We start from the raw sequence: 25,440 nt of genomic DNA, 5'->3' as shown, positions 1-25,440 counted from the left end.
ACAGCTTCTTCATTCCACCCCTCCCTGTACTTGGCTTCCTGCCTCCAGGCTCAAGCCATATATAACAAGGCAGTTATAAGGCAGAGTGTTCCCAAGCCAAACCACTAACACTGTGGTGTTTTCAGAAACTGAGCTGTCTCTCTTGCTGCACAACGTGGTCCTGCTCTCCACCAACTACCTTGGGACAAGGCGCTGAGTGAACCATGGAGCGGATGGCGTTGTCCTGCAGTCGCGTAGTACAGCAGTGCAGGAACAAACAGCACTTGCCAGCGATGTCTGTGTGCACTGTTAAGTGTGTGGGAGGGAGAGAGGAGCAGGGGCCATGGGCTTCACAGCATGGCACACGTGGGAACTGCAGACATTCCCTTCACAGCTAGAACGGAAACAAACCCTCTTGCCAGGGGTGGCCCATGTGAGGTGTGTCATCCCGCCCCTCATAATTACTCATAGCTGGCATTGGCAGCAGCCTTTACTGGGCTTTTACTGTGATATGTTCAGTTCATGTCCTAGGAAGTCCGCTTTTGCCCCAAGTGGGAATCTGTATTTGGCTAAGGACTGATCCACCTCCATGTTACTTACATCTGTGGGTTTTTGTTGCTGGTAGAGAATTTGTGGCTGGCGAGAACAGCACTTCTTTGGCCAGAGCACTCGTGTCCATGCATGTACTTCAGTGTTTCCCTCCGTCCTTTCTGATATGACCAAAAATCCAGCTGTTTTGTTTTTTGTCCCCCTCACTGGCACGGGCTAACCACTTGGTTTTCAAACCCTTTGAACACCTTGACTTTTTTTTGATGGGTAACTTGCAGGAATATTCTGTTGGAAAAGATAACAGGAAGTACAAGTGATTCTTGACCCCTTCCTCAATGTTTCTAGCCTTCATTCTCCATTGTCTCTTCCGGGCTGTATTACAGCCCCCTGTGGATCTTCACCGCTTCTTGCCTCCACTGTGATGCAGCAATCCAACCGTAACTGACAGTGGCTGCCTTCTTTGGGCCATGGATCACACCTGTAAGGTACTAATTACTGCCCAGCCTGGGGAGATCAGGAGAGGTCTGCATAGAGTTAGTAAGTTGGGTTTAGCTTTTGGGTGTGCATCAGTGACTTATAGTTCTGTAATAACGTACTGTAAATGCATGAAGCACTGTTTTTAAACCCAAGTAAAGACTGCTTGAAACCTGTTGATGGAAATGACTTATGCATACTCTAATCATTTTGCTGAGTCTCCTTTTACAAGACTGACATAACCTAACAAGTGGGGATTAAATTGGTTGGAATAGAACCTTCTGATGGGATGGAAGTTTTGCCGAAACTGATTTGAAGTTGATCTCCTTGCTGGACACTTTAAGATGATAACAAGGAAAAGAGAATTTCATATAGTTAATGGAATGAGAAAATGGGAGCCCAGAGTAGGGACAGGGCAAAGCTCCAACAGACACAAGCAAGGCCTGCTTCAGCTGAACAGGTACACAAGGGCATATGACCAATCCAGCTCTTAGTAGTCCAAAGAGAATATTCTATTTTTCCATCACAAAATGTTTCTATTGTTAACATTAATTCCTAACTGACCTAATTAGTTTTATAACGAAGCTGGAGAAGCATCCTTTTTCTAACAAGTAACTGAATTGTGGCCTGCCGAGACAAAGAGTAACACACCATTCTTTTGAATATTTCTTTAATATTACATTTAAATATTCTCTTTAAATACAGCATTATCACAATGTAAAGAACCTAAGGGGAAAAAATTATTTTCAGAGAACCAGACAAGCTTTGGATTCACATTGAAAATACTACCTGTGTACAGTATGTGAGAAAGGAAATTGGAAAATAGTAAGAGTTGTGGTGAGAAGAGTCATTTATCTAGGCCTAGACTGGGGCTGAAGCTGTCTGCTTCTGTGATCAGAGGCCTAGCTTTCCTAGCAACCATGAGCTAGAATTCTGTCCAACTCAGGTAGCACCAGAAGTGAGATGGACTAGGTTGTAGAGAAGGCCTTTTGCTTGACAAGACAGTTAATGCTAAATGTTAATATTTAGCACTCAAAAGTTTGGGATCAGTGTGAATCACAACTGTAGAGTTAATGAAGGGGATGGACTTAGATTAAGAAACTACAGGTTTTCAGAAACATCAGTTATCTTATGGGTTGGCAATGAGCTTAATAATTACAGATTCATATTCCTGGTTTGATCCCAAAAGCTAATGTGTTCCTCATCGTGCAGCTGGAATCTACTTCCTAGATTAAGCTAGAGCCTTCCTGCAAAGGCAGTGTGCAGACCTCACCCTCCCCTTCTGACACAAACTTTGAAAAAGATTCTTTTCTCCATAAAGCCAAATTCCCAGTTAAGCTTCAGTCCTGTGTTTGCGGGTACTAGTCTAAGGTAGGGGAGTCTAGTTCAGTTCTGGATAGCTTCGAGATCTCAGGTACTTAAGACTCTCAACTCTGTTTCGTGAGGCTAGGGGATGGGGAGAGATAAGGATTTATGTACTTAAGTTCCCCTCCAAACTAAAACCAAGCAAACACTGGAACAAATAGGAGAGGCAGAATGAACTAAACAATGTATGTGTATTAAATACAAATCCTTTCAGGCTCGAGTTTAGAGACTTCAGGGGTGAAATGCTTCTGTGACATACATAGTTTCTTTATGACACCAGGGCCTTAATATCCCACAGAAAAGGCTTTATGAGGAAGATAAGTAAGTGTCTCCCCCCAACAGTTTTTCACTTTTGTGTGGTTAATAAACCATACCAGAAGTAATGCATGGTGTAAAGGATGCTTGAGAAGAATAGTTTTGCTCCCTACTGCCTCCATTTTAGAACAGAGGCAAAGATTGCTAATAAAAGGAAATCAGTGCTGTTCAATGGAGGAGATCTTAGAACATAGGATGAACAGGAACCGTATTCCCCCTGACAGAGGTAAGAACTGAATCAAACTGAATGAGTTCCATTCTATATGCTTCAAAGGTTATAATTAGAACCTGAATCCTTTGGAATCTGGGAATTGCATGTGGCATTTAAGAACTGGTGTGGCTTCCAATTTTTATATATCATCAAGATGGAGGGGTCCAATAAACATTTGCAATTCCTGGACTTGAACAGTGTAAGAACTCTCTAACCTGGTATGTTGAAAACAACCATGAGGGTGGATACAGGAAAAAAAGAACGAAAACTGGTTGTGACCTTAAGATTGCCACATCCTACATTCCACTAAAGCTCAGATCTCACAAAGAGGGAAAAACCTGGGTGGAAAAACAAGCACAGCACAAATATGTCATCTTTCCAAATAGCAAGCAGCCTGTTCCCGCTGCCTCCTTTGGCCACAGTTAATGCTCCACATAGGCCTCCTGTGGGATGGGTGAGCCCCAGCCGAAAGCTGCCTGACAGTGCTAGTATCAGATACATACAGAAGGCTCAGGCTCTTTATAGCACATCCCCAGCCAATCCAGCTCTTTTTCTCCAAAGGAAAAAAGATGCAGGGAAAAAAAGACATATAGACAAGTTTAACTCTAGTACTTAAGAACATGTGGAAGAAACAATTCAAGTTACAGACCAGGAATCCCCAGTGTGGGGAACAGGTCGGAGAACACCAAACATGTCAAATATTAACCTATTTACCAAATAGGGGATTGAAGGAAGGCAGGTTAAATTTTTGTAAATTCTGGAGATTTTGTACAGAAGCAGAGATCCTTCCATTCCCTCCTCCTGAGACTCGACCAGGTGACTTTCTAGTTTGAAGTATTATGACACACCAAAATGGGGTATCAGAATAGCCACCGAGAAAAATGAGCTTGTACTCTGCCTGGGGCTTGGGAGAGAAGGGGCTTTGCCATGTTCTTCAAATTCTCACGTTCTGGTCCCTACAGAAAGACTAGCTGCTTGAGTTACCCAGCTTCTCCTGTGAGATCCTAGTTCTTTGTTCCAGTGGCCCAGAAAGCTGAGTGTTCAGCACTATGCAGCTTTCTCTGCCCCCAGGATCCCCAGATCAAGCTGGGGCTGGTCTCCTTGGTACTGTTTCCCTTTTAAAAAATACTCAAACAATCCTTTCCCACCCATTCCCCAAAGACCCCAATAAAATAACATGGGAGCAGCAGCTGCTTCTACAGTTTTGTTTTGAAATGGTATTAGATAAAATAAGGGAATAAATAGAGAATGGGTAAGAGGCAGGACCTCTAGCCCCTATCACACTGCCAGAGGGAGTTCTAAGGAAGAATCTTCAGGGGGCCGATCCTCCTGCTGGGAGGTCTTCACCACCCCACAGCCCTCTTCATTGTCCGTGCGGAAGGGGAGGCTTGAGGGGGACCAGGAAGGGCGGAAGTCTTCATTTTCAGGCTCCTCAGGGTTACAATCTTCGGGCAATAGCGCTTCTAGGGTGGGTGTTTTCCCCACCTCTGATTTACAGAGGGCAGTTGGGTCTGTGGAGCTACAAGCCACCAGTGAGGTAACAGGGAGAGAGAAGACATTCAGATCCTTCTCCTTTGGGAAAGAGGCTGAGCCTTCTTCTGTACCAGGCTCTCCTTTCACTCCCAAGACTGGCCTCTGCTCCACTTGATAATAGACCAGGGGCCCACTGTTCAAGTAGGACGGGCTGTTCACCGCTGAGGCAGTTGCGTGGTCTGAGTTCTCGGTAAAACACAGGACAGAGGAGCCTGGGGGCAGCTGAGCCTGGATGAGAATGGGGGCTGTAAGGCCTGGGCACAGCTCTTCGGGGACAGCCAGAGGCTCCTCCAGGATGCACACACCCAGGCTCTCAATGCTCGAGTCCAGGCTGGCACTAGAGCCGCTGGAATCTTCTTCTGCCTTGAGCCGTTCTAGTTCCTCTGCACTCTGCAGGTGCATCACTGCTGTCTCATTCTCAGCAATGAACTCCTGGAAGTCCTGGGTCTCAGAGCCCTGTGCTCCTGTCAGGCTGCAACTGGCAGTGGGGGAGGGCTCCTCATCTGGGGCTGCTGGGCGGCTCACCTGCCGCTTGCTCTCCAGCTCCAGCTTCATAATGGTGTGGAGGTAATGAGTCCGAACCCGGATTGGATTAAATTCAATGCGCCCTGCCATGTTCCCACAGCCATCCCGGGAGCAGCCACATGGAAAGGACATGCGATCCACCTGAGCGGGGACAAGAAGGTTGGGGCAGATGAGACCTACAGTCCTAACAATGGAGATAGGAGACATCAGCTGGCAAACAGGCAGTTGGGATTTGAGGTCTCCTTTTAAGAAGAAAAGCAACCAATTCAAAGCATAGCATGCGGTGTGAGCTAAGAGAACACTAGATGGTAGTTATCAGACCACTTGCATTTCAATCCCAGCTCAGCCATTAATTAGTGGTGTGACCTCAAGAAAATCATTTCTCTCTCTAGGGCTTTGTTTCCTCTTCCAAATAAAAAGTAGACAAAAATCACATCACAGGGTCCTTCCAGTTAGAGTCCACAGATACTTTCTGAATGCTGATAGTTTTCACAGAGGAAATTTACGAGCCTCAGAGACTTTTTCAGAACTTAACCTGGTTCACTGAGACAACAAAAGGCTGGACCCAAGCCTATGGCCTTCTGCAATGACAGGCATGGGACAGTGAGTGGAAGATCTTGCTACTTCAAAAAAATAGATTCTGGGGAAACTAAGCAAATGTGCCTTAGTTTGCTAAGGTGCTAGAACGCAGGTTCACACAGTGGCCAATTTTTTAGCTACCTGCTTTATTTTCCCTGAGGGTTGACTAGTTTAGTTCTGAAGCAGTTGCCAAGATAATTAACTTACAGACCAGGGATATCTGGAAAGGAGATGCTTTCTACCTCCTTATCACTTTCGTATTCCAAACGGGAAAAACACATAAACCAAAAATAAAAGGAAAAATTAAAACCACAAGTAAGCAAGTAAGCATGTACAAATCACAATGTCTTTCTATAATAGTGACTTACAGAAATCTCCAGTCCAGTTATACCATTTTTTTTTTCCTTTGGAGATAGGGTCTTGCTCTGTCGTCCAGGCTGGAGTGCAGTGGTGCCATCATGGCTCACTGCAGCCTGCAGCAATCCTGGGCTCAAGCAACCCTCCCACTCAGCCTCCTGAGTAGCTGGAACTACAGGCACAAAGCACTACATCTAGCTAATTTAAAAGAAGTTTTTTTTTGTGAGATGGAGTCTAACTCTGTCACCCAAGCTGGAGTGCAGTAGCATGATCTTGGCTCACTGCAACCTCTGCCTTCTGGGTTCAAGCAATTCTCCTGCCTCAGCCTCCCGAGTAGCTGGGATTACAGGCACCCACTATCACTCCCAGCTAATTTTTGTTTTTTTTTTGGTAGAGACGGGTTCACCATGTTGGCCAGGCTGGTCTCAGACTCCTGACCTCATGATCCACCCGCCTTGGCCTCCCAAAGTGCTGGGATTACTGGCATGAGCCACCGTGCCAGGTCCTAATTGTTTTTTTTTTTTTTTTTTTTTGAGACGGAGTCTCGCTCTGTCGCCCAGGCTGGAGTGCAGTGGCATGATCTCGGCTCACTGCAAGCTCCGCCTCCCAGGTTTACGCCATTCTCCTGCCTCAGCCTCCTGAGTAGCTGGGACTACAGGCGCCTGCCACCATGCCTGGCTATTTTTTTTTGTATTTTTTAGTAGAGATGGGGTTTCACCGTGTTAGCCAGGATGGTCTCGATCTCCTGACCTCGTGATCCACCCATCTCGGCCTCCCAAAGTGCTGGGATTACAGGCTTGAGCCACTGCGCCTGGCCACCAGGCCCTAATTGTAAAATTTTTTGTAGCAATAGGGTCTCCCGGCTGGGTGCAGTGGCTCACACCTGTAATCTTTGGGAGGCAGAGGCAGGCGGATCACGAGGTCAGGAGATCGAGACCATCCTGGCTAACACGGTGAAACTCCATCTCTACTAAACATACAAAAAGAAATTAGCCGGGCGTGGTGGCAGGGGCCTGTAGTCCCAGCTACTCGGGAGGCTGACGCAGGAGAATGGCATGAACCTGGGAGGTAGAGCTTGCAGTGAGCCGAGATCGTGCCACTGCACTCCAGCCTGGGCCACAGAGCGAGACTCCATCTCAAAAAAAAAAAAAAAGAAAAGAAATAGGGTCTCGCTATGTTGCCCAGCCTGGTCTCAAACTCCTGGGCTCAAGCAGTCCTTCCACCCCAGCCTCCCAAACTGCTAGTGACAGGTGTGAGCCACCATGCCAGGCCCAGCTGCATCAATTCTTAGGACTGTTATCAGGTGTGTGTGTAATAATAACTCATTATGGGACTTTGGTCTGAAAAGCAGTATTTAGCCAGATCTACCACAGTTATTTGTTACCCAGCTAAAAATAAAGGGTTAGGAGAAATCCAATCACAAGGACTCAACATCTACACCCTCAGTAATTAAGTTCCAGATAAATTTCATTCTTTGGGATGGTACTGTCGTCTTCAACTGAAATGTGTCTTAAACTGTCCCCCATCAGAGGGCCAACAAGGGGCCAGGCACGGTGGCTCATGCCTGTAATCCCAGTACTTCGGGAGGCTGAGGCAGGCAGATCACCTGAGGTCAGGAGTTCAAGACCAGCCTGGCCAACACAATGAAACCCTGTCTCTACTAAAAATACAAAAGTTGGCTGGGCATGGTGGCTCACGCCTGTAATCCCAGCACTTTGCAAGGCCGAGGCAGACAGATCACGAGGTCAAGAGATTGAGACCATCCTGGCCAACATGGTGAAATCCTGTCTCTACTAAAAATATAAAAATTAGCTGGGTGTGGTGGTGCACGCCTGTAGTCCCAGCTACTCGGGAGGCTGAGGCAGGAGAATCGCTTGAACCCAGGAGGCAGAGGTTGCAGCGAGCCGAGACACGCCACTGCACTCCAGCCTGGCGATAGAGCAAGACTCCGTCTCAAAAAAAAAAAAAAAAATTACAACAATTAGCCGGGCATGGTGGTGCGCACCTATAATCCCAACTACTTGGGAGGCTGAGGCAGGAGAATCACTTGAACCAGGGAGGTGGAGGTTGCAGTGAGCCAAGATTGCGCCACTGCACTCCAGCCTGGGCGACGGAATGAGACTCCATCTCAAAAAAAAAAAGGGGCAGCCAAAAAGAGACGATACTTTCTCTTTCAGGTAACTATGGTTTTAAGCTCTGCTAGGCCATGTCTGATCCTGAATTATAAAGCTCTGAAAACTATTTTTATTTTTCAAAATTGGAGTAAAGGTACTAAGAATAAGTGTTTGCAGATAGAATCTATAGGCCTGCATCATTCTCTGCTAACTTTTTGAGACAGGGTCTTGCTGTCATCCAGGCTGGAGTCCAGTGGCACATTCATAGCTTACTGCAACCTATGCCTCCCAGGCTCAAGTGATCCTCCTCCCATCTCAGCCTCCTGAGTACCTGGGACTACAGGCCGATGCTACCACGCCCAGCTAATTTTTGTATGTTTTGTAGAGATGGGGTTTAGTCATGTTGCCCAGGCTGGTATCAAATTCCTGGGAGGCAATCTGTCTGCCTGCCTCAACCTCCCAAAGTGCTGGGGATTACAGATGTGAGCCACAGCTCCCAACCCTGCTTCCTTTTATCTCAAAGAATCAGTATTTAGGAAACCGTTACTAAATGTTAAATGTACTAACTCCTCTTCATCCCTTTGCTAACAGCTGCTTCTTGTCACCTCTGAGAAATGAAACAAAAAAAGATGAGATACCTCCACAGCCTAAGAATCCTGTCATGCTTGTTTTCTTTTAAAGAAAAAAAAAAATTTTTTTTTTTTTTTAAAGAGACAGGGAATCACTCTGTAACCCAGGATGGAGTGCACTGGTGTGAACTCAGCTCACTGCAGCCTCAACCTCCCAGACTCGAGATCCTCCTACCTCAGCTTCCCAAGTAGCTAGGATTAGAGGTGTGAGCCACCATGCCTAGCCGTGTGCTCTTTGCTTACTCTGTTGATGGAGGAGGGTTGTGGAGTTGGAGAGTGTTCACAGCCATAGGGAAAGCACCCCTGAATGGGCCTCCCATGTTCAGTGGCACCCACACCTCACCACGCTGACCCTGGTGTAGATAGACTATCTCAGGCCAACTTGGACGGACCTGGCATTTAATCCCAGCCTGGCTGCAGGCACACGCTTCTGGGTCACAATACAGTCGGCAGTCACAACCACATTCTTCCCGTGACAGGCGGATGGCTCGAAGTTCTTGCTTCTCTTCAGCATCAATGCGGTGGACCCCAGAAGCCCTCAGCAGGGCCCGTCGCCGTTTGGTGGGCAGAGGCTGCAGGAAGAAGTAATCATCCACCTCCACATTTTCCACATCAATATCTTCATCTGACACATCATCCAGTGTCAGGCCATCGGCCTCCACCGACTCCACTGTCCCATTCTTGGTCAGCTGCCAAGAGACAGGAAAGGTTAGCCTCATAGACATGAGTGGCATGCACCTCCTCAGTGACCATCCCAGAGCAGCGCTGTCCCTTGAACTTTCTGCAGTCATGGGAATATCTGTGCTGTCCAAAATGATGGCAGCTGCTAGCACATGTGGCTACTGAGCACTAGAAATGCGGCAACTGGAAAACTGTCATTTTATTTATTTTTTTGAGACAAGAGTCTTATTCTGTCGTCCAGGCGGGAGTGCAGTGTATGATCTTGGCTCACTACAACCTCCACCTCCTGGGTTCAAGTGATTCTCCTGCCTCCCAGGCAGTTGGGATTACAGGTGTGAGCTACCACGCCTGGCTAATTTTTTCTAATTTTAGTAGAGACAGGGTTTCACTGTGTTGGCCAGGCTAGTCTTGAACTCCTGGCCTCAAGTGATCCACACACCTCGGCCTCCCAAAGTGCTGGGGTCCACTGTGCTAGCCCAATTTACATAATTTTAATGAATAGCCGTATGTGACTACTGGCTGCTATATTTACTAGCACTGGTCGAAAGAATAAATCCAGAGTAGGAAGATGGGAAATCTTATGCACCATGACCTTTCTGGGTCCAACCTTCTCAAAAACCCGTCTCATCTTCCCTCCTACACCAAAATCTATTTCCACAAACATACCCTCCATTTCCAGACACGTGTCCCCTAATTTACGCTCACTTGCCTTCTAACACAGAGAGAGAAAGGTACATGACTGGATGATGCTTGGATATATAGAAAAATGTGAAACACCCTTCAACTTGCACCCACTGCATGCAAAACTACGTTCTTGAAAAAAAGGGCACATTGAAGTGTAGTAAAAGGCTACCAGGTCTTCACCAATGAACCCAAATCCCCAGTGTGGACAATTATCTGCGCATGCACTTAAAGAGCTCCATTTTACTGTCAGGAGAAAAAGCAAATATATTAACAGGTACTAAAGAAAGCCCTTAGCTGAGAAAAAATGTATTCCTTCTCCTTTCTAACTTTTTTTTTTTTTTTGAGACAGGGTCTCACTGTCACTCAGGCTGGAATACAGTGCATGATCTCGGCTCACTGCAATCTCCGCCTCCTGGGTTCAAGTGATTCTCCTGCCTCAGTCTCCCAAGTAGCTGGGAATAACAGGTGCCCGCCACCATGCCCAGCTAATTTTTGTATTTTTAGTAGAGACAGGGTTTCACAATGTTGGCCAGGCTGGTCTTGAACTCCCGACCTCAACTGATCCACCCGCCTCCGCCTCCCAAAATGCTACAATTACAGGTGTGAGCTACTGCACTGGGCCTAATCCTTTTTTATTTGACTTCAAAGAAAAGCTGTATGTGAGGAAAGGTGGTATCAATAACACTGAGTGTACTAGGTACAGGCAGAAATCTGGGTTTTCTGGGCTGGGATGGATAGAGAGCCAAGAAAGGGAGTCTCGGTGGAAGGACAGATTGAAGACAAGCCGTGGCTGAAAGAGTTCTGAAACTCACTAGAGAATTCAAGTAAAGAAAATGAGGCCTCATAATCCCTGGGGCTCTGGAAGCTGCTAGCAGGATGAAAGCCACGTGACTGGAGCCTTTGGTTGATTTCATCAGACAACCACAGAGTAGAGCTGGTAAAGGGACAACTCCTGGGAGAGACGTGGTGCAACAGACTTGGGTAATCAGCTACACACCTGGTTTTCTTGTTTGTTTGTGGGGGAGGCGGTAGAGAAATGAAAAGTAACCTGGGGCTTCTGGAGGTTCCCTAGTCAGTGGTTTCAGTACTAGGCAGGCCAACTACAAGGGCCTTTCTGTGGATCTCAGGATTGACCTCCCCCTAAGCATCCCCTTTCTTACCGTCCTCTCATAGGCCAGGGATTAGAGATGTAACACAAGGACACTCATGTAGATGTGAGAATTTAAATATCAAGACAGAAGTGGCATTTCAAATCAGTGAGAAAAGAGTCTTCTAGTTATTAAATGGTATTGGAACAACTGGATATTTTCTGGGGGAAAAAAGATTCCCAATTTATACTGTTCATGATAATGAGTTCCATATGGGTAACAGGCCAAAATACAAAAAATGAAATAAAAATATTAGGAAAATTATAGTTAAAGTTGCAGAACACCAAGCAGCTGCTGGAACAACCCCAAAGGAAGACAAACATTAGATGGTACATGAGAGATGCAGAATGTACATTTTTTGAAACCAACTGCCTCTCTTATAGAGGGCTAAAAACAGGCCTGGGGCAGTGGCGCATTACTGTTATCCCAGCACCTCTGAGAGACTAAGGGGGAAGAATCGCGTAAGGCCAGGAGTTTGAGACCAGCTTGGGCAACAGAACAAGACCCTGTCTCTACAAAAATTGGCCGGACACGGTGGCTCACTCCTGTAATCCCAGCACTTTGGGAGGCCAGAACTTCGAGACTAGCCTGGCCAAAGTGGCAAAACTTCGTCTCTACTAAAAATAAAAAAATTAGCCCAGCATGGTGGTACATGCCTACAATCTCAGTTGAGGGAGGCTGAGGCACAAGAATTGCTTGAACCTGGGAGACGGAGGTTGCAGTTAACCAAGATTGTGCCACTGCACTCCAGCCTGGGTAACAGAGAGAGACCCTGTCTCAAGAGAAAAAAAAAAAAAACTTACAAAAATTAACCAGGTGTGGTGGTGATGCAGCTGTAGTCCCAGCTATTTGGGAGGCTAAGGCAGGAGGACTGCTTGAGGCCAGAAGTTTGAGGTTACACTAAGCTATGATCAGGCCTCTGCACTCCAGCCTGGGTGACACAGTGAGATGCTGTTTCAAGAGAGGAAAAAAAAAAAAAAAAATCTAAGCAAAGAATAAACAAGCTAAGGTAAAGCAAGGGCTTCCTCTTGACATATAAAGACAAACCTGGTGCAGTGGCCCACACCTGTAGTCCCAACTACTTGGGAGGCTGAGGTGGAAGGATCACTTGAGCCCAGGAGTTTGAGACTAGCCTGGGCAACAAAATGAGACCCCATCTTTAAAAAAACAAAGTGCTGTATTAGATGTCATCACTGCTGGTGCTCACTAAACATCCTGCTAACAAGTAGAGCCTCTGTATCTGTCTTGGGTTTGCCTGGCTTTGTCCCTAGAATTCCTGTAAGTGGAGAACACAGAACAGGATGGTATACTGTTTTGACAGATCATTCCTCTGCCAGATTTAGGAGAGAGGAGTTTTCTTCTAGGGAAAGGAAGGAATGCCTTCAGTGCAACTGATGAGAACAGTGTTTATTTGCCCAGCTGTTGCTACAGCAGCTGGAAGGTGATAGGGTCACTGATGGAATTCCTAAGACAGAGGAAAGGGAAGCCTGAATGTCATTCTAGAGTGAGAAAAACAGGTGTAGGGCCTTAGGAATAGTCTGAGGGAAGTAGACATAGAGCTCTCAGAGAAAGAAAGGAATGAGATGCTCTGGTTAGCCTACATCCTCTACCACCAGTTCTCCAACTACACCACATTCTAATGTGTCTCTCTCATGACTCTGGAAATAATAGAGCTACCTGTTTTAATATGGGTCAGCATGCTTTGGGCTCCAAAGAAACCTGGCCAGGCTTAAACTGGTGTTCTTCAAATTTGGAATCAGGATCTCTAGGGGAAATTGTTGAGAATTAGTAGAAACTATAGCTATGGAATACCAAACAGTGCCAAGATAAAAAATGGGTGGCTATGGGCCGAGCGCAGTGGCTCACGCCTGTAATCCCAGCACTTTGGGAGGCCGAGGCGGGCGGATCACAAGGTCAGGAGATCGAGACCATCCTGGCTAACACGGTGAAACCCCGTCTCTACTAAAAAATACAAAAAAAAAAAAATTAGCCAGACGAGGTGGCGGGTGCCTGTAGTCCCAGCTACTCGGGAGGCTGAGGCAGGAGAATGGCCTAAACCTGGGAGGTGGAGCTTGCAGTGAGCTGAGATCCGGCCACTGCACTCCAGCTTGGGCGACAGAGCGAGACTCCGTCTCAAAAAAAAAAAAAAAAGAAAAAATTAGCCAGGCGTGGTATTGGGCACCTATAGTCCCAGCTACTCAGGAGGCTGAGGCAGCAAAATGGCGTGAACCCAAGAGGCGGAGCTTGTAGTGAGCCGAGATGGCACCACTGCACTCCAGCCTGGGCAACAGAGCGAGACTCCGTCTCAAAAAAAAAAAAATGGGTGGCTCGAAGAGCCATCTAAGGTGGGTCTTTTCCCAGCCTCTCTCTCTCTCAAAGAGCTGGTGCTGTATCAGGTGGCAGGCATAGTATTATACAAGTCTAAATAACTATTTGATAATGCTGTTTGTATCTACAAGATTATGACGTAAGGGTGATGGGGGTTATAGAAACAGCAGGATCCTTTCAGAGAATGTGAAATATCCAAAACCTGTTCTGTGCATCCAGCCAAGGGACAATCATTTGACCAGAAATTGAAAACTGTGCTTCCTTGGGTTCCAGGGTGACAGACCTGAATGCCTGGATGTATTCACATTTTAAACCTAAAAAAAGAAAAAATTGGGGGAGGTTGGGCATGGTGGCTCATGCCTGTAATCCCAGCACTTTGGGAGGTTGAGAGGGGAGGACCACTTGAGCCCAGGAATTGAGATCTCATTACTATTAAAAAAAATACTAGTCAGGCATGGTGACATGAGCCTGTGGTTCCCAGCTACTTGGGAGGCTGAGATGGGCAGATGGCTTCAGGCCAGGAGTTTAAAGCTGCAATGAGCTGTGATTGAGTCACTGCACTCCAGCCTGGGTGACAGAGAGAGACCCTGTCTCAAAATAAAACATACACACACACATACATACATACATACATACATACATAAAACTGAGGGAGGCAGTGGGGGTTTGGGAGGAGGAAATTTTAGGGAAGCCATTTTGCTATATCTGGTAGACTCCCCTGCCAGATAAAAAGAAGGGAGTCTTGGACTGAGATTTGATTCCATATCTGAGATTTTTCATTAGAAAGAGTTGAAATCTCTATACCCCAAGGACAACAGTCAAATTAAAAGAAAAAAAAAATCGGTTGGGTGCAGTGGCTCACACCTGTAGTCTCAGCACTTTGGGAGACCAAGGCAGGTAGATCACTTGAGACCAGGAGTTCGAGACTAGTCTGGGCAATATGGCAAAACCCTGTCTCTACTAAAAATACAAAAACTAGACGGATGCACACTTGTAATCCCAGCTACTCGTGAGGCTGAGGCACAAGAAATCGCTTGAACCCGGGGAGGCTGAGGTTGTGCAGTGAGCTGAGATCACGCCAGTGCACTCCAGCCCACTGGGTGACAGAGCAAGACTCTGTCCCGGAAAAAAAAAAAAAAATCAGGCCGGGCGCGGTGGCTCAAGCCTGTAATCCCAGCACTTTGGGAGGCCGAGACGGGCGGATCACGAGGTCAGGAGATCGAGACCATCCTGGCTAACACGGTGAAACCCCGCCTCTACTAAAAAAAATACAAAAACTAGCCGGGCGAGGTGGCGGCGCCTGTAGTCCCAGCTACTCGGGAGGCTGAGGCAGGAGAATGGCGTAAACCTGGGAGATGGAGCTTGCAGTGAGCTGAGATCCGGCCACTGCACTCCAGTCCAGGCGACAGAGCGAGACTCCGCCTCAAAAAAAAAAAAAAAAAAAAAATCAACCAACCAACCAACCAACCAACCAATGAACCTAAATGGTTTCCTACATGGACAGCAGCAGACCCCAGACCCCTTAGGCACCTTCATTTTTTTGGCGTGGAGTTTCTCTTCCTTCAGGTGCTCACGCAGAATCTCTCGATGGTTCACCTCCTGTTCTTGGGCAAACTCACAGAGTGTGTAGCTCCGTACAGAGTTATGGCGCTGGGCCATGCCCAGTGAGCTACCACCCTGGCTGGGCACACTGGTAAAACCCTGGCGCCGGGCAAAATAGTATACAGTCACCTGGTCAAAGCGTACATTCTTCCTCCGCAGCTGCTTCTGCCGCTTCAGGATGGATGTGGCTGAGAAGGGAGCACAGAGAGATGTTTTATTTATTTTTCTATTTACTTATTTATTTATTTATTTATTTTTGGCATCTCACTCTGTCACCCATGCTGGAGTGCAGTGGCGCGATCTCGGCTAACTGCAAGCTCCACCTCTCGGATTCACACCATTCACCTGCCTCAGCCTCCCGAGTAGCTGGGACTACAGGCACCCACCACCACGCCCGGCTAATTTTTTGTATTTTTAGTAGAGACGGAGTTTCACCGTGTTAGCCAGGATGGTCTCGATCTCCTAACCTCGTGATCTGCCCGCCTCAGCCTCCCACAGTGCTGGGATTATAGGCGTGAGCCACCGCGCCCGGCCATATTTGTCTATTTATTTAGAGACGGAGTATCGCTCTGTTGCCCAGGCTGGAGTGCTGTGGCGCTGTCTTGGCTCATTGCAGCCTCCACCCCTGGGGTTCAAGCAATTCTCCGGCCTCAGCCTCCTGAGAATCTGGGATTACAGGCGTGCGCCACCACACCCAGCTAATTTTTGTATTTTAGTAGAGACGAGGTTTCACCATGTTGACCAGGCTGATCTTGAACTCCTGACCTCAGGTGATCCGCCCACCTCAGCCTCCCAAAGTGCTGGGATTACAGGCGTGAGCCACCGCGCCCAGCCAAGAGATGCTTTATTAACTCAGGGATGACCTGTTTGGGGAGCTTGCTCTTTCTCATCCATCTAGGCTCTCAACTCTTCTTCTCTAAACGTGTTCTCTATACCTAGAGAACTGTCTAATATCTGCAAATCCTAAATGCTCTGTCAGAAGGGACCTTGAACCTCAGCTGGTTCATACCACTGCCTCCAGACTGACTATACCTAAACAGATGACCACAAAATCCATTTTTAGACATCAGCTGGGAAGAGGATCTCTAGGTAATCTTTTCTGAATATAACAATCTATAGCTTTACTGTCCAATACAGCAGCTACTAGCCACATGTGGCAATTTCAGCTAATTAAAATTAAATAAAATTTAAAATTCAGCTCAGGCCAGACATGGTGGCTCACGCCTGTAATCCCAGCACTTTGGGAGGCTGAGGCGGGCGGATCACGAGGTCAAGAGATCAAGACCATCCTGGCCAACATGATGAAACCCCGTCTCTATTAAAAACACAAAAATTAGCTGGGTGTGGTGTGGCGTCCCTGTAGTCCCAGCTCCTCAGGAGGCTGAGGCAGGAGAATCACTTGAACCTGGGAGAAGGAGGTTGCAGTGAGCCGAGATTGTGCCACTGCACTCCAGCCTGGGTGACAGGGCAAGACTCCATCTCAAAAAAAAAAAAAAATTTCAGCTCAATTATACTAACCATATTTCTTTATTTTCTTTTTTCCTTTGAGACAGGGTCTTGCTGTGTCACACAGGCTAGAGTACAGTGGCACAATCACTGCTCACTGCAGCCTCAACCTCCCAGGCCCAAGTGATCCTCCTACCTTAGCCTCCAGAGTAGCTGGGACTAGAGGTGCACGCCACCACACCCAGCTAATTTTTGTATTTTTTGTAGAGACGGGGTTTCGCCATGTTGCCCAAACTGGTCTCAAACCCCTGAGTTCAAGCGATCCACCCACCTCAGCTTCCCAAAGTGCTGAGATTACAGGCGTGAGCCACTGCACCCGGCCACTAATCACATTTCAAGTGCTCAATAGTCACATATGGCAACTGGCTACTGTTGGACGATGCAGATACAGAACATTTCTATCCTAACAGAAAATTCCATTTGATATACAAAAAAAAAATTAGCCGGGCGAGATGGCGGGCGCCTGTAGTCCCAGCTACTCGGGAGGCTGAGGCGAGAGAATGGCGTAAACCCGGGAGGCGGAGCTTGCAGTGAGCTGAGATCCGGCCACTGCACTCCAGCCTGGGCGACAGAGCGAGACTCCGTCTCAAAAAAAAAAAAAAAAAAAAAAAAAAGAAAATTCCATTTGATAGCACTGATCTGTAGCAGGGGACAGCAAACTGTCAAGGGCCAGACAGTAACTATTCTAGGCTCTACAGGCCATGAGGTCTCTGTTGCAATAATTCAACTCTGCCACTGTAGCGTGAAAGCAATCATAGACAATGGGTATGACTGTGTTCCAACAAAACTTTATTTTCAAAACAGGCATTGGGCCAGATATGGCCCATGGGCAACCCCTCATATATAGTATCAGAAGTTCTTTCCCAGAACTAATAGACCCGTAAGAATTAAGAAATCTCGGCCAGCCATGGTGACTTACGCCTGTAATCCCTGCACTTTGGGAGGCTGAGGCGGGTGGATCACCTGAGCCTAGGAGTTCGAGACCAACCTGGCCAATATGATGAAACCTTGTCTCTACTAAAAACACAAAAAATTATCCGGGCGTGGCGGCGGGCGCCTGTAATCCCAGCTACTCGGGAGGCCTGAAGCAGGAGAATCACTTGAACCCAGGAAGCAGAGGTTGCAGTGAGCTGAGACGGCGCCACTGCACTCCAGCCTGGGCAACAAGAGCGGACTCCGTCTGGAGAAAAAAAAGAATTAAGAAATCTGGATTTGCCCCAGTTGTCCAAGCAGCAAGCATTTATATCCTGCTACAGCTCAATTTCCTGGAACTCTCTGGGACTCTGGTGGGGGCAGGGTAGAGTCCTGGACTCCTTCGTCAATCTAATTTAACCCTTTCTGGGAACCACCAACCCACAACACAAGTAAAATCAGCTAGAATAAATCAGACTTCAGTCTCCAGGATTAGAGAAATGAGGTCCTCCAAAGAGCAAGGAAAGATGATGACTAAGGGCAAATCCCCAAGCCACACAGAAGCTGCTTCAAGCTGCCATGGGTTCTACTGCTTGGGGAATGTGGGTATAGGCAGGGAGGGAGCAGCTTACTCACGTGTGAAGCTGGCAGTGGTAGGAGGATTGAGGCTGTCGCAGCTGTCAGCACTATCGCTGCTGGAGATCTCATCATCCGAGTTGGAAACTGATGAGCCCACATCCACATCATCAAACTTCCTCTTGAGACCCGAGCCCGTGAATGCATCCATTGGTTTCAAAGGGGTTTCCTTGGGGAGCCCAACAAGTTGGCCCCAAAGCCCCTGCTCACCACCAGCTAGCCAGGTACATTAGGATTCTGCCCAGGGAAAAAAAGGAATCAGCATTCCTGTCCCAAGACAGACCCCTCCCCAGTCTAGACACACAGCTCTCTAAAGAAAGCACCTCACCTAGCACTGATGTCTGCTTTCTCAATATTATGTTCTTTCTCTACTAGCTCTGGCCAACATTCTCCTACTTTCGTTTCCCAACAGCCCCTCCATTCTCAGTCACTCTTAGAATCATGAGATGGGTAGCAGCGGCACCTTTCCCAGTGGAGGGAAGGTCTTTGCTTCCAATCCAGCTGGGGTCTACGCTTCATTAGCCCAGGAATCACAGTAGCTGCTCTTCTGATCACATAGGAAAGCTCTCCAAGGGACCAGTGAGAAGAACTTGAGATCAAAAACACAATTATCACTGCTGCTTGTTTGGTTGGCAAAAAAAGGAAAAAAAAAGCAGAATTAGGCTTTGCCTAAACCAAGACTAGACCCAACTGTTTATCTATTTTAGAGACAGTGTCTCACTGTGTTGCCCAGGCTGGTCTTGAACACCTAGGCTCGAGCAATCCTCCTGCCTCAGCCTCCAGAGTAGCTGGGACTACGGGGCATGTGCCACCGAACCCGGCTAGACCCACTTATTTTTCCTAGTGATAATACAGCCCGGCATTTCCCAAAGTGCCTATCTTATGGTATTAATAGCTTTTACATAGAAATAGGACTGCTGTGTCAAAAGGGTTTTAAAAATTGCCTATAGTGGAACTTCTTAGGGGCTTTTAATATACTAATAAGGATGGTGACGGCTGAGAGAACACAGAATGCAGTGTTTCTACAAACCTGATTATGGAACCTACTGTTTCCAAGATATTTTGGAGTGCAAATAATGCTTGGATACACTTTGGGCAATACTGCTCCAGGCACTCAATTCTGAAGGACATTAGCAGTCAGGAAAGCCCTTTACCCAGATCTTCACAAGCGTCAAGTGTCTCACCAGGCTTCTATAAAGGCCAAATTTGGTACCAAAGAATGGACCCAAGATTAGAATCTGCATGGCTTCAAAACCCAGAATCTTTCCCAATCTCATACTGCTCCATAAAATAGGGCTCATCTGGTCTGTCACCATCCTCTGTGCAAGGACATCGTAGCTTTACAATCTTTGCCCTCTATAAAGAAATCAGCAAGGGGAAAACAAATAGCAAGAGAAGTAACAATTTATTCTGGTTATATCAACATGGCAAGCAGTGTTGTTTTCAACATGCTTTAATACAACCAAGGAGTCTGAGACAGTCCATTTCCTAGGTACAAATCTTTTTCCTCCATCTTTGGATTTAAGTTCCAGAAGGACACGAATCTGCTCAGCAGAAATGCTGTCAGAGCGGGAGCCATGTGTGATGAGACACGAACCCTCCCTTGCCTCAGTAACGCCAGAATCTCCCCAGACTATGATCTCACTAGTTGCTAATTATGCAGCAGGAATAACAACACTGCCCAGAACAACAGGGCTGCATTACTGCAGAGCAGCTACCCAGAATATACTGTGGTGTTAAGAGATGCCTGCTACAGAGCTGTTTTTCTGGACTGTGTCTGTTGGAAGCAATTTGCCTGCTCTTGGATCAGCTCTACAAAGTCAACCAGACCTAATAAGTACCTTAGAGAAGGTATTTCCTAATCTATCCAGATTGCATCCAATTCTGCATTAAAGTCACAAGATGTACCTAAGAAACCTCAGCCATCAGAAGTCTCAGACAAGCACATTCCTGAAATAAATTTGGCCAGGGAGGAAAAAAAAGAATCAAATATTTGATAAAAATTGTAATTAAATTAAAAAACACGCCCAAAGTATCGGTTCAGTTCTTCAGGTTACTGATCTTACCATCTGAGGTCACATTCTTAGGGCATGGTAAGAAAGGAGCAAGCCAAGGGCTTTTTATGGGTTAAGATTTTAGCTGGGTTTAAAGATACCCATCAACAAGAAGACATTTATGCAGCCCACAGACACATGAAAAAATGCTCGTCATCACTGGCCATCAGAGAAATGCAAATCAAAACCACAGTGAGATACCATCTCACGCCAGTTACAATGGCAATCATTAAAAAGTCAGGAAACAACAGGTGCTGGAGAGGATGTGGCGAAATAGGAACACTTTTACACTGTTGGTGGGACTGTAAACTAGTTCAACCACTGTGGAAGAGAGTGTGGCGATTCCTCAAGGATCTAGAACTAGAAATACCATTTGACCCAGCCATCCCATGACTGGGTATAAACCCAAAGGATTATAAATCATGCTGCTATAAAGACACATGCACACGTATGTTTACTGCGGCACTATTCACAATAGCAAAGACTCGGAACCAACCCAAATGTCCATCAATGATAGACTGGATTAAGAACATGTGGCACATATACACCATGGAATACTATGCAGCCATAAAAAAGGATGAGTTCATGTCCTTTATAGGGACATGGATGAAGCTGGAAACCATCATTCTCAGCAAACTATCACAAGGATAGAAAACTAAACACCACATGTTCTGACTCATAGGTGGGAAGTGAACAATGAAAACACCTGGACACAGAGTGGGGAACATCACATACCGGGGCCTGTTGTAGGGTGGGGAAGTGGGGAGGGATAGCATTAGGAGATATACCTGATGTAAATGATGAGTTGATGGGTGCAGCACACCAACATGGAACGTGTATACATATGTAACAAACCTGCATGTTGTGCACATGTACCCTAGAACATAAAGTATAAAAAAAAAAAAGATACCTATCAACAAACTTCTCATTCCATTCTATTGTAGCAGGGAGGGAGAACCACTTGTGACTGAATACTTATGTTGGTGGGATTTTTTAGAGATAGAATTTACGGTGGCTCACGTCTGTAATCCCAGCACTTTGGGAGGCTGAGGCGGGCAGATCACCTGAGGTTGGGAGTTCAAGACCAGCCTAAACAACACAGAGAAACCCTATCTCCACTAAAAAAAAAAAAAAAAAAAAAAATTAGCCAGGCGTGGTGGCGCGTGCCTGTAATCCCAGCTACTTGGGAGGCTGAGGCAAGAGAATCGCTTGAACCTGGGAGGCAGAGGTTGTGGTGAGCCAAGATCACGCCATTGCACTCCAGCCTGTGCAACAAGAGTGAAACTGTCTCAAAAAAAAATATATATATATATATATAATAATGTTGCCCACTGAATTTAATTTTGCCTCCCCACTTATCAGCCATATGATAAATCTGACTGAGCTAAAAATCTGCTTTCTCAGAAAGGGTTTTAGGCCCACCTGACTTGTAACTGAGCTGCAGTTAGTGCTGCTACTAGAAAAGTGGCTTTTGGCCAGGCACAGTGGCTCACGCCTGTAATCCCAGCACTTTGAGAGGCTGAGGGAGGCAGATCACTTGAGTCCAGGAGCTCGAGACCAGCCTGGGCAACATGGCAAAACCCCGTCTCTACAAAAAATACAAAAATCAGCTGCGTATGGTGGTGTGCGCCTTTAGTCCCTGCTACTTGGGAGGCTGTGAGAGGATCACTCGAGCCCAAGAGGTCCAGGCTTGCAGTGAGCTGTGATTGCGCCACTGCACTCCAGCCTGGGCGACATGTCAAGCGAGACCTTGTCAAAAAAAAAAGGAGGGAGGGAGGGAAGAGAGAAAGAAGGCAGGCAGGCAGGCAGGCTTTTTCCTTAGCCTGGAAACACTCAAGGATTTATGACTGTAAGTAAATGTCCACTCCTGTTCTTTCTTCAGGTGTCCCCAGGCTTCTGGTAGTATCTCCTTTGAATATTTCTTTCTAAGCCCCATATGAACCTGGGTCTGCTCCAAAATCATCTTTATTACTAGAATTCTCCACGGTCTTAACCCGGTTGCCCTCAGGAGTATCAGTTCTCTCTAGGTTACTTTTTGTGAGCTTGGATGCAGCAAGGATTGCTGGCTGCTTGTTCTATTCTCCTCCTCATACTTCTGGAATAGTGGTTTCTCGGCAATGACAGGAGATAGGTAAGAAAGAAGAAAAAAGATGTGACACCTAGGAGAAAAGTATTTTCCTTAAGCTGTCTGAGAATAAGTAGAACCTATGGCTATGTGTGTAAATAACATGTATACTGACTTATGGTCAAACTCTTCCATTCACGTGGATGGCACTCAGGGAAATCCTCAAGGAGACTCCATTGTGCTCTTCACCCTACCCAGGCTGTTAGCAGCATTTTCTCTGACATTAGCTCCTTTATTTTTTTAAAAAGAAAAAAGATCTATTATGTCCCAACAACCAATGTAAGATTAAATTTCAACCCAGCTCCCCTTGTCCAACTCTCTGATATGAAGTTGACTTTTAGATAAAGATGTTCACTGGGCACCAAGAACAAACCTCCTGTTCACTTCCATAGTGCCCTGAAGAAATTCTTCTTTGGGAGGCTGAGGCAGGAGGATTGCTTAAGGCCAGGAGTGCAAAACCAACTTGGCCAACACAGCGAGACCCTGTCTCTGTATTTTTGAAAAATTGGCCCGGCATGGTGGCACATGCCTGTAATCCCAGCACTTCGGGAGGCCAAGGCGGGCAGATCACTTGAAGCCAGGAGTTTAAGACCAGCCTGGCCAACATGGCAAAACCCCGCCTCTATTAAAAATACAAAAACTAGTTGGGCATGGTGGTACATGCCCGTCGTCCCAGCTACTTGGGAGGCTAAGGCGGGAGGATTGCTTGAACCCAGGAGGCAGAGGTTGCAGTGAGCTGAGATTGTGCCACTGCACCCCAGCCTGGGTGACAGAGCCAGACCCTGTCTCAAAAAAATAAATAAATAAAATAAAAATTTTTTTTGAAAAAAGAAATCTTTCTTTGCAATAGTAACAGAATAGTTTCCATACTTTCCAATTCATCAAATTAATCTTTCAAGCTACAACTAGAAAAATCAGTCATTCCTACCTCTCTCAATTATTCATTGGTAGAGGATCAATGCCCGTGTTCAAGAGATACATTTGTTAAGTTTTAGCACTTGGGAATGCAGGTAAAAACTGACAGTTAACTGTCAAAATGACCAACTCAACAAATGCTTTTGGAGAAAATAACGCAACCCTCTTTAAAGCTTTTAAATGCCAGTGAAATGAAAGGTCAGTTGACACTTTCTGGCTACATGTCTAATGGTCTTTTCTCAAGGGTTTCTAGCTGAAGATTTCCTAGTGGTATATGAAATAGTTAAGATCCAGAGCATAGAAGACATCAGGCTAGCACCTAATAAAGAGGTCTACCAGCATATGTGTATTTTAGTACTAGATCTAAGTTTTTTTCAGGACTATAAGGATTCCTATAACCACCAAAACAAACAAATAAAATTTAAAAAACAAAAACAAAAACAGCATATGTGAGACCAGCAAGAGGGACTGCCCAGGCAAAATTTTCTGGAAGAATCTATTTGCAAAGTTTAGGTAATATGTCCCTTCTTAAACGAGTCCAAAGTAATAAGCTGCATCTCACAGGAGAAAGTGTCTTCACTTGACTGGAACCCAACCTTCTGCGAAAGGTCAAGGAATCAAAATCTCCAGTAAGATGGTCAGGGCTACCATCTGTAGCTGGGTTGGAAGAAGGAAGGCTTGCTGCTGTGTTATGATAAATCTGAATAAAATGACCTGCCCTGTTTCTCCTTTTACAAGATACTGTAGTTTCTCAAATACTATGAATTTCATGGATCCATGTGTCTTTGTGATCACCAGGATCTGAACTTATAAAGCGCTCAAATGAAAACCCCCCGCTTAAGCCAGGTGTTTAAAGAAAGCCGTGCACTCACCACCCCCACTCCCCGATTTTTACCCATTCACTAACACAAGGTTAGAATTTTCCATGCCTAAACTACCATCGTGTGGAAGACAGATCTTTGTGGGAACTGGAACATGATGCTGCATTAACTCTCAAGGATATCCAGTCATTTATAACACCGGCACAACCAACATCCTGGCTTTGCGGATTTGCAAGACAGAAAGCCAGTGAAGAAAAAATCTGAACTAAGGATTTACCTTGAACTGAAAATTGCAGGACAAGGGGACAGTGTTGTCTTGTGGGGATAACTTCTAGCATTTCATTTTGAAGAACAGTTTGTGTGTCACACTGCCACTCTCAACCCCTTTAAAAGGATGAATCAAGACCACAGCACTAAAAGGGAAGGGTGGCAGTTGGCTGCGTGTTTGGGCCTATGAAAAAGGATCAAGCTAGCAACCAGGGCAACTGATGCTTTCATTTTCCCACACGACGCCAGAAACATGGGAGACATCAGGAACAGGAGCGAAGGGACATGTCAAGTCACCAGTTCCCTTTAATGAACACTCCTTCCGAACCCTTCAGCCCTCGGTCGACTTCCCTCTGATTCCTGCTAACCTTCCCGCTCATTCCAATCCTCTGCAGCCCCTACCCAGCCTTCCTCATCCCTTCCTGCCTGCTACTCACAAATTCCCAACCACTCCTCCCACATTTTCCTCTGTTCCCCCTCCCCTTCCTTCCATCCTACATCATTCTCCACTCCATTCCGAACTCAATCCTCATCCGCAATCCTGCAGGCTTCCAAGCCGCCCATCGGTCTCCGGCGAGCTGCCCCCGCAGTCCGGGCCCGCGTCCTCCGTGCCCCTCGCTCCCACGCCTCTTCCCGACTCGGTTCCTTCCCAACGGCACCCGACCTCCCCGCCCCCCGACCGCTCCCGTCCGAGCCTCTCGTTTCTGACCCCTCCATCCGCACGGCTCTGGGCTTGACCACTCCTCCACGGCCGCCCGAGGGCAGATCCCGAGAAAGGACGAGGCGGCACCCTCCGCCCCGCACCCCTAGGCCCATTACCGGCCCCGCCGCAGCTGCCTCCTCCCGTGATGGTCTCTGCCGCCCCCGCTGCCGCCGCCGCCCTAGCCCGGGTGGGAAGGAGGGAGGAGCGAGCGAGTCCCGGGCCCCGCGGCGACGGCCGGGGAGCTCCCAGGGCGGCAGGGCGGGGAGGGAGGGCGGTGGGCAGCCCAGCCGGCAGGCAGAGAGGGCCGGGCGGCTCCGGCAACTCGGGCGCCCCCGGCAGCAGACGCCCAGAACCGCCCCGACTGCGGCTAACAATAGGCTCCGGCCGCAGCGCACTGGCTCTTATAGGCGCCGGCACGTCCTGACCGA

General features: G+C 47.0%; 2 protein-coding genes across 21 annotated transcripts in view; one reads left to right on the top strand and one right to left on the bottom strand.

Annotated features, from left to right (window-relative positions):
* LETMD1 (LETM1 domain containing 1) overlaps nucleotides 1-10,300 on the top strand; it is a 23,157-nt gene extending 12,857 nt beyond the window's left edge. For 9 of the 15 annotated variants that reach the window (XM_033222071.1, XM_033222070.1, XM_033222066.1 and 6 more), the window contains one exon: nucleotides 126-1,191. In XM_033222071.1, the coding sequence (XP_033077962.1) occupies nucleotides 126-196 (71 nt within the window). In that variant the 3' untranslated portion in view covers nucleotides 197-1,191. Of the gene's footprint in view, nucleotides 1-125; nucleotides 1,192-8,592 lie in introns of those variants that run through there. The other 6 variants (XM_033222065.1, XM_033222064.1, XM_033222076.1 and 3 more) reach the window with 5 other exon arrangements.
* Nucleotides 1,656-25,440, bottom strand: CSRNP2 (cysteine and serine rich nuclear protein 2). Of its 6 annotated transcripts, none has more exons than XM_033222059.1 (6): nucleotides 25,019-25,433; nucleotides 18,456-18,744; nucleotides 18,128-18,364; nucleotides 15,002-15,261; nucleotides 9,023-9,319; nucleotides 1,656-5,092 (listed from the first exon to the last, which is right to left on the bottom strand). In XM_033222059.1, exons 3-6 carry the CDS (start codon nucleotides 18,276-18,278, stop codon nucleotides 4,172-4,174), a joined length of 1,629 nt encoding a protein of 542 aa, XP_033077950.1. In that variant the 5' UTR covers nucleotides 18,279-18,364; nucleotides 18,456-18,744; nucleotides 25,019-25,433; the 3' UTR covers nucleotides 1,656-4,171. The 6 variants fall into 6 exon arrangements, with proteins under 6 accessions (XP_033077950.1, XP_033077952.1, XP_033077948.1 ...); XM_033222061.1 differs by having other exon boundaries at nucleotides 18,591-18,744; XM_033222057.1 differs by lacking the exon at nucleotides 18,456-18,744 and having other exon boundaries at nucleotides 25,019-25,440.

Source organism: Trachypithecus francoisi, unplaced genomic scaffold (genome assembly GCF_009764315.1).
Source record: "Trachypithecus francoisi isolate TF-2019V2 unplaced genomic scaffold, Tfra_2.0 Lachesis_group11, whole genome shotgun sequence".
NCBI lineage: Eukaryota > Metazoa > Chordata > Mammalia > Primates > Cercopithecidae > Trachypithecus > Trachypithecus francoisi.
The sequence above is the reverse complement of the archived record's forward strand: the minus strand, read 5'-3'. Positions and strand labels throughout refer to the sequence as shown.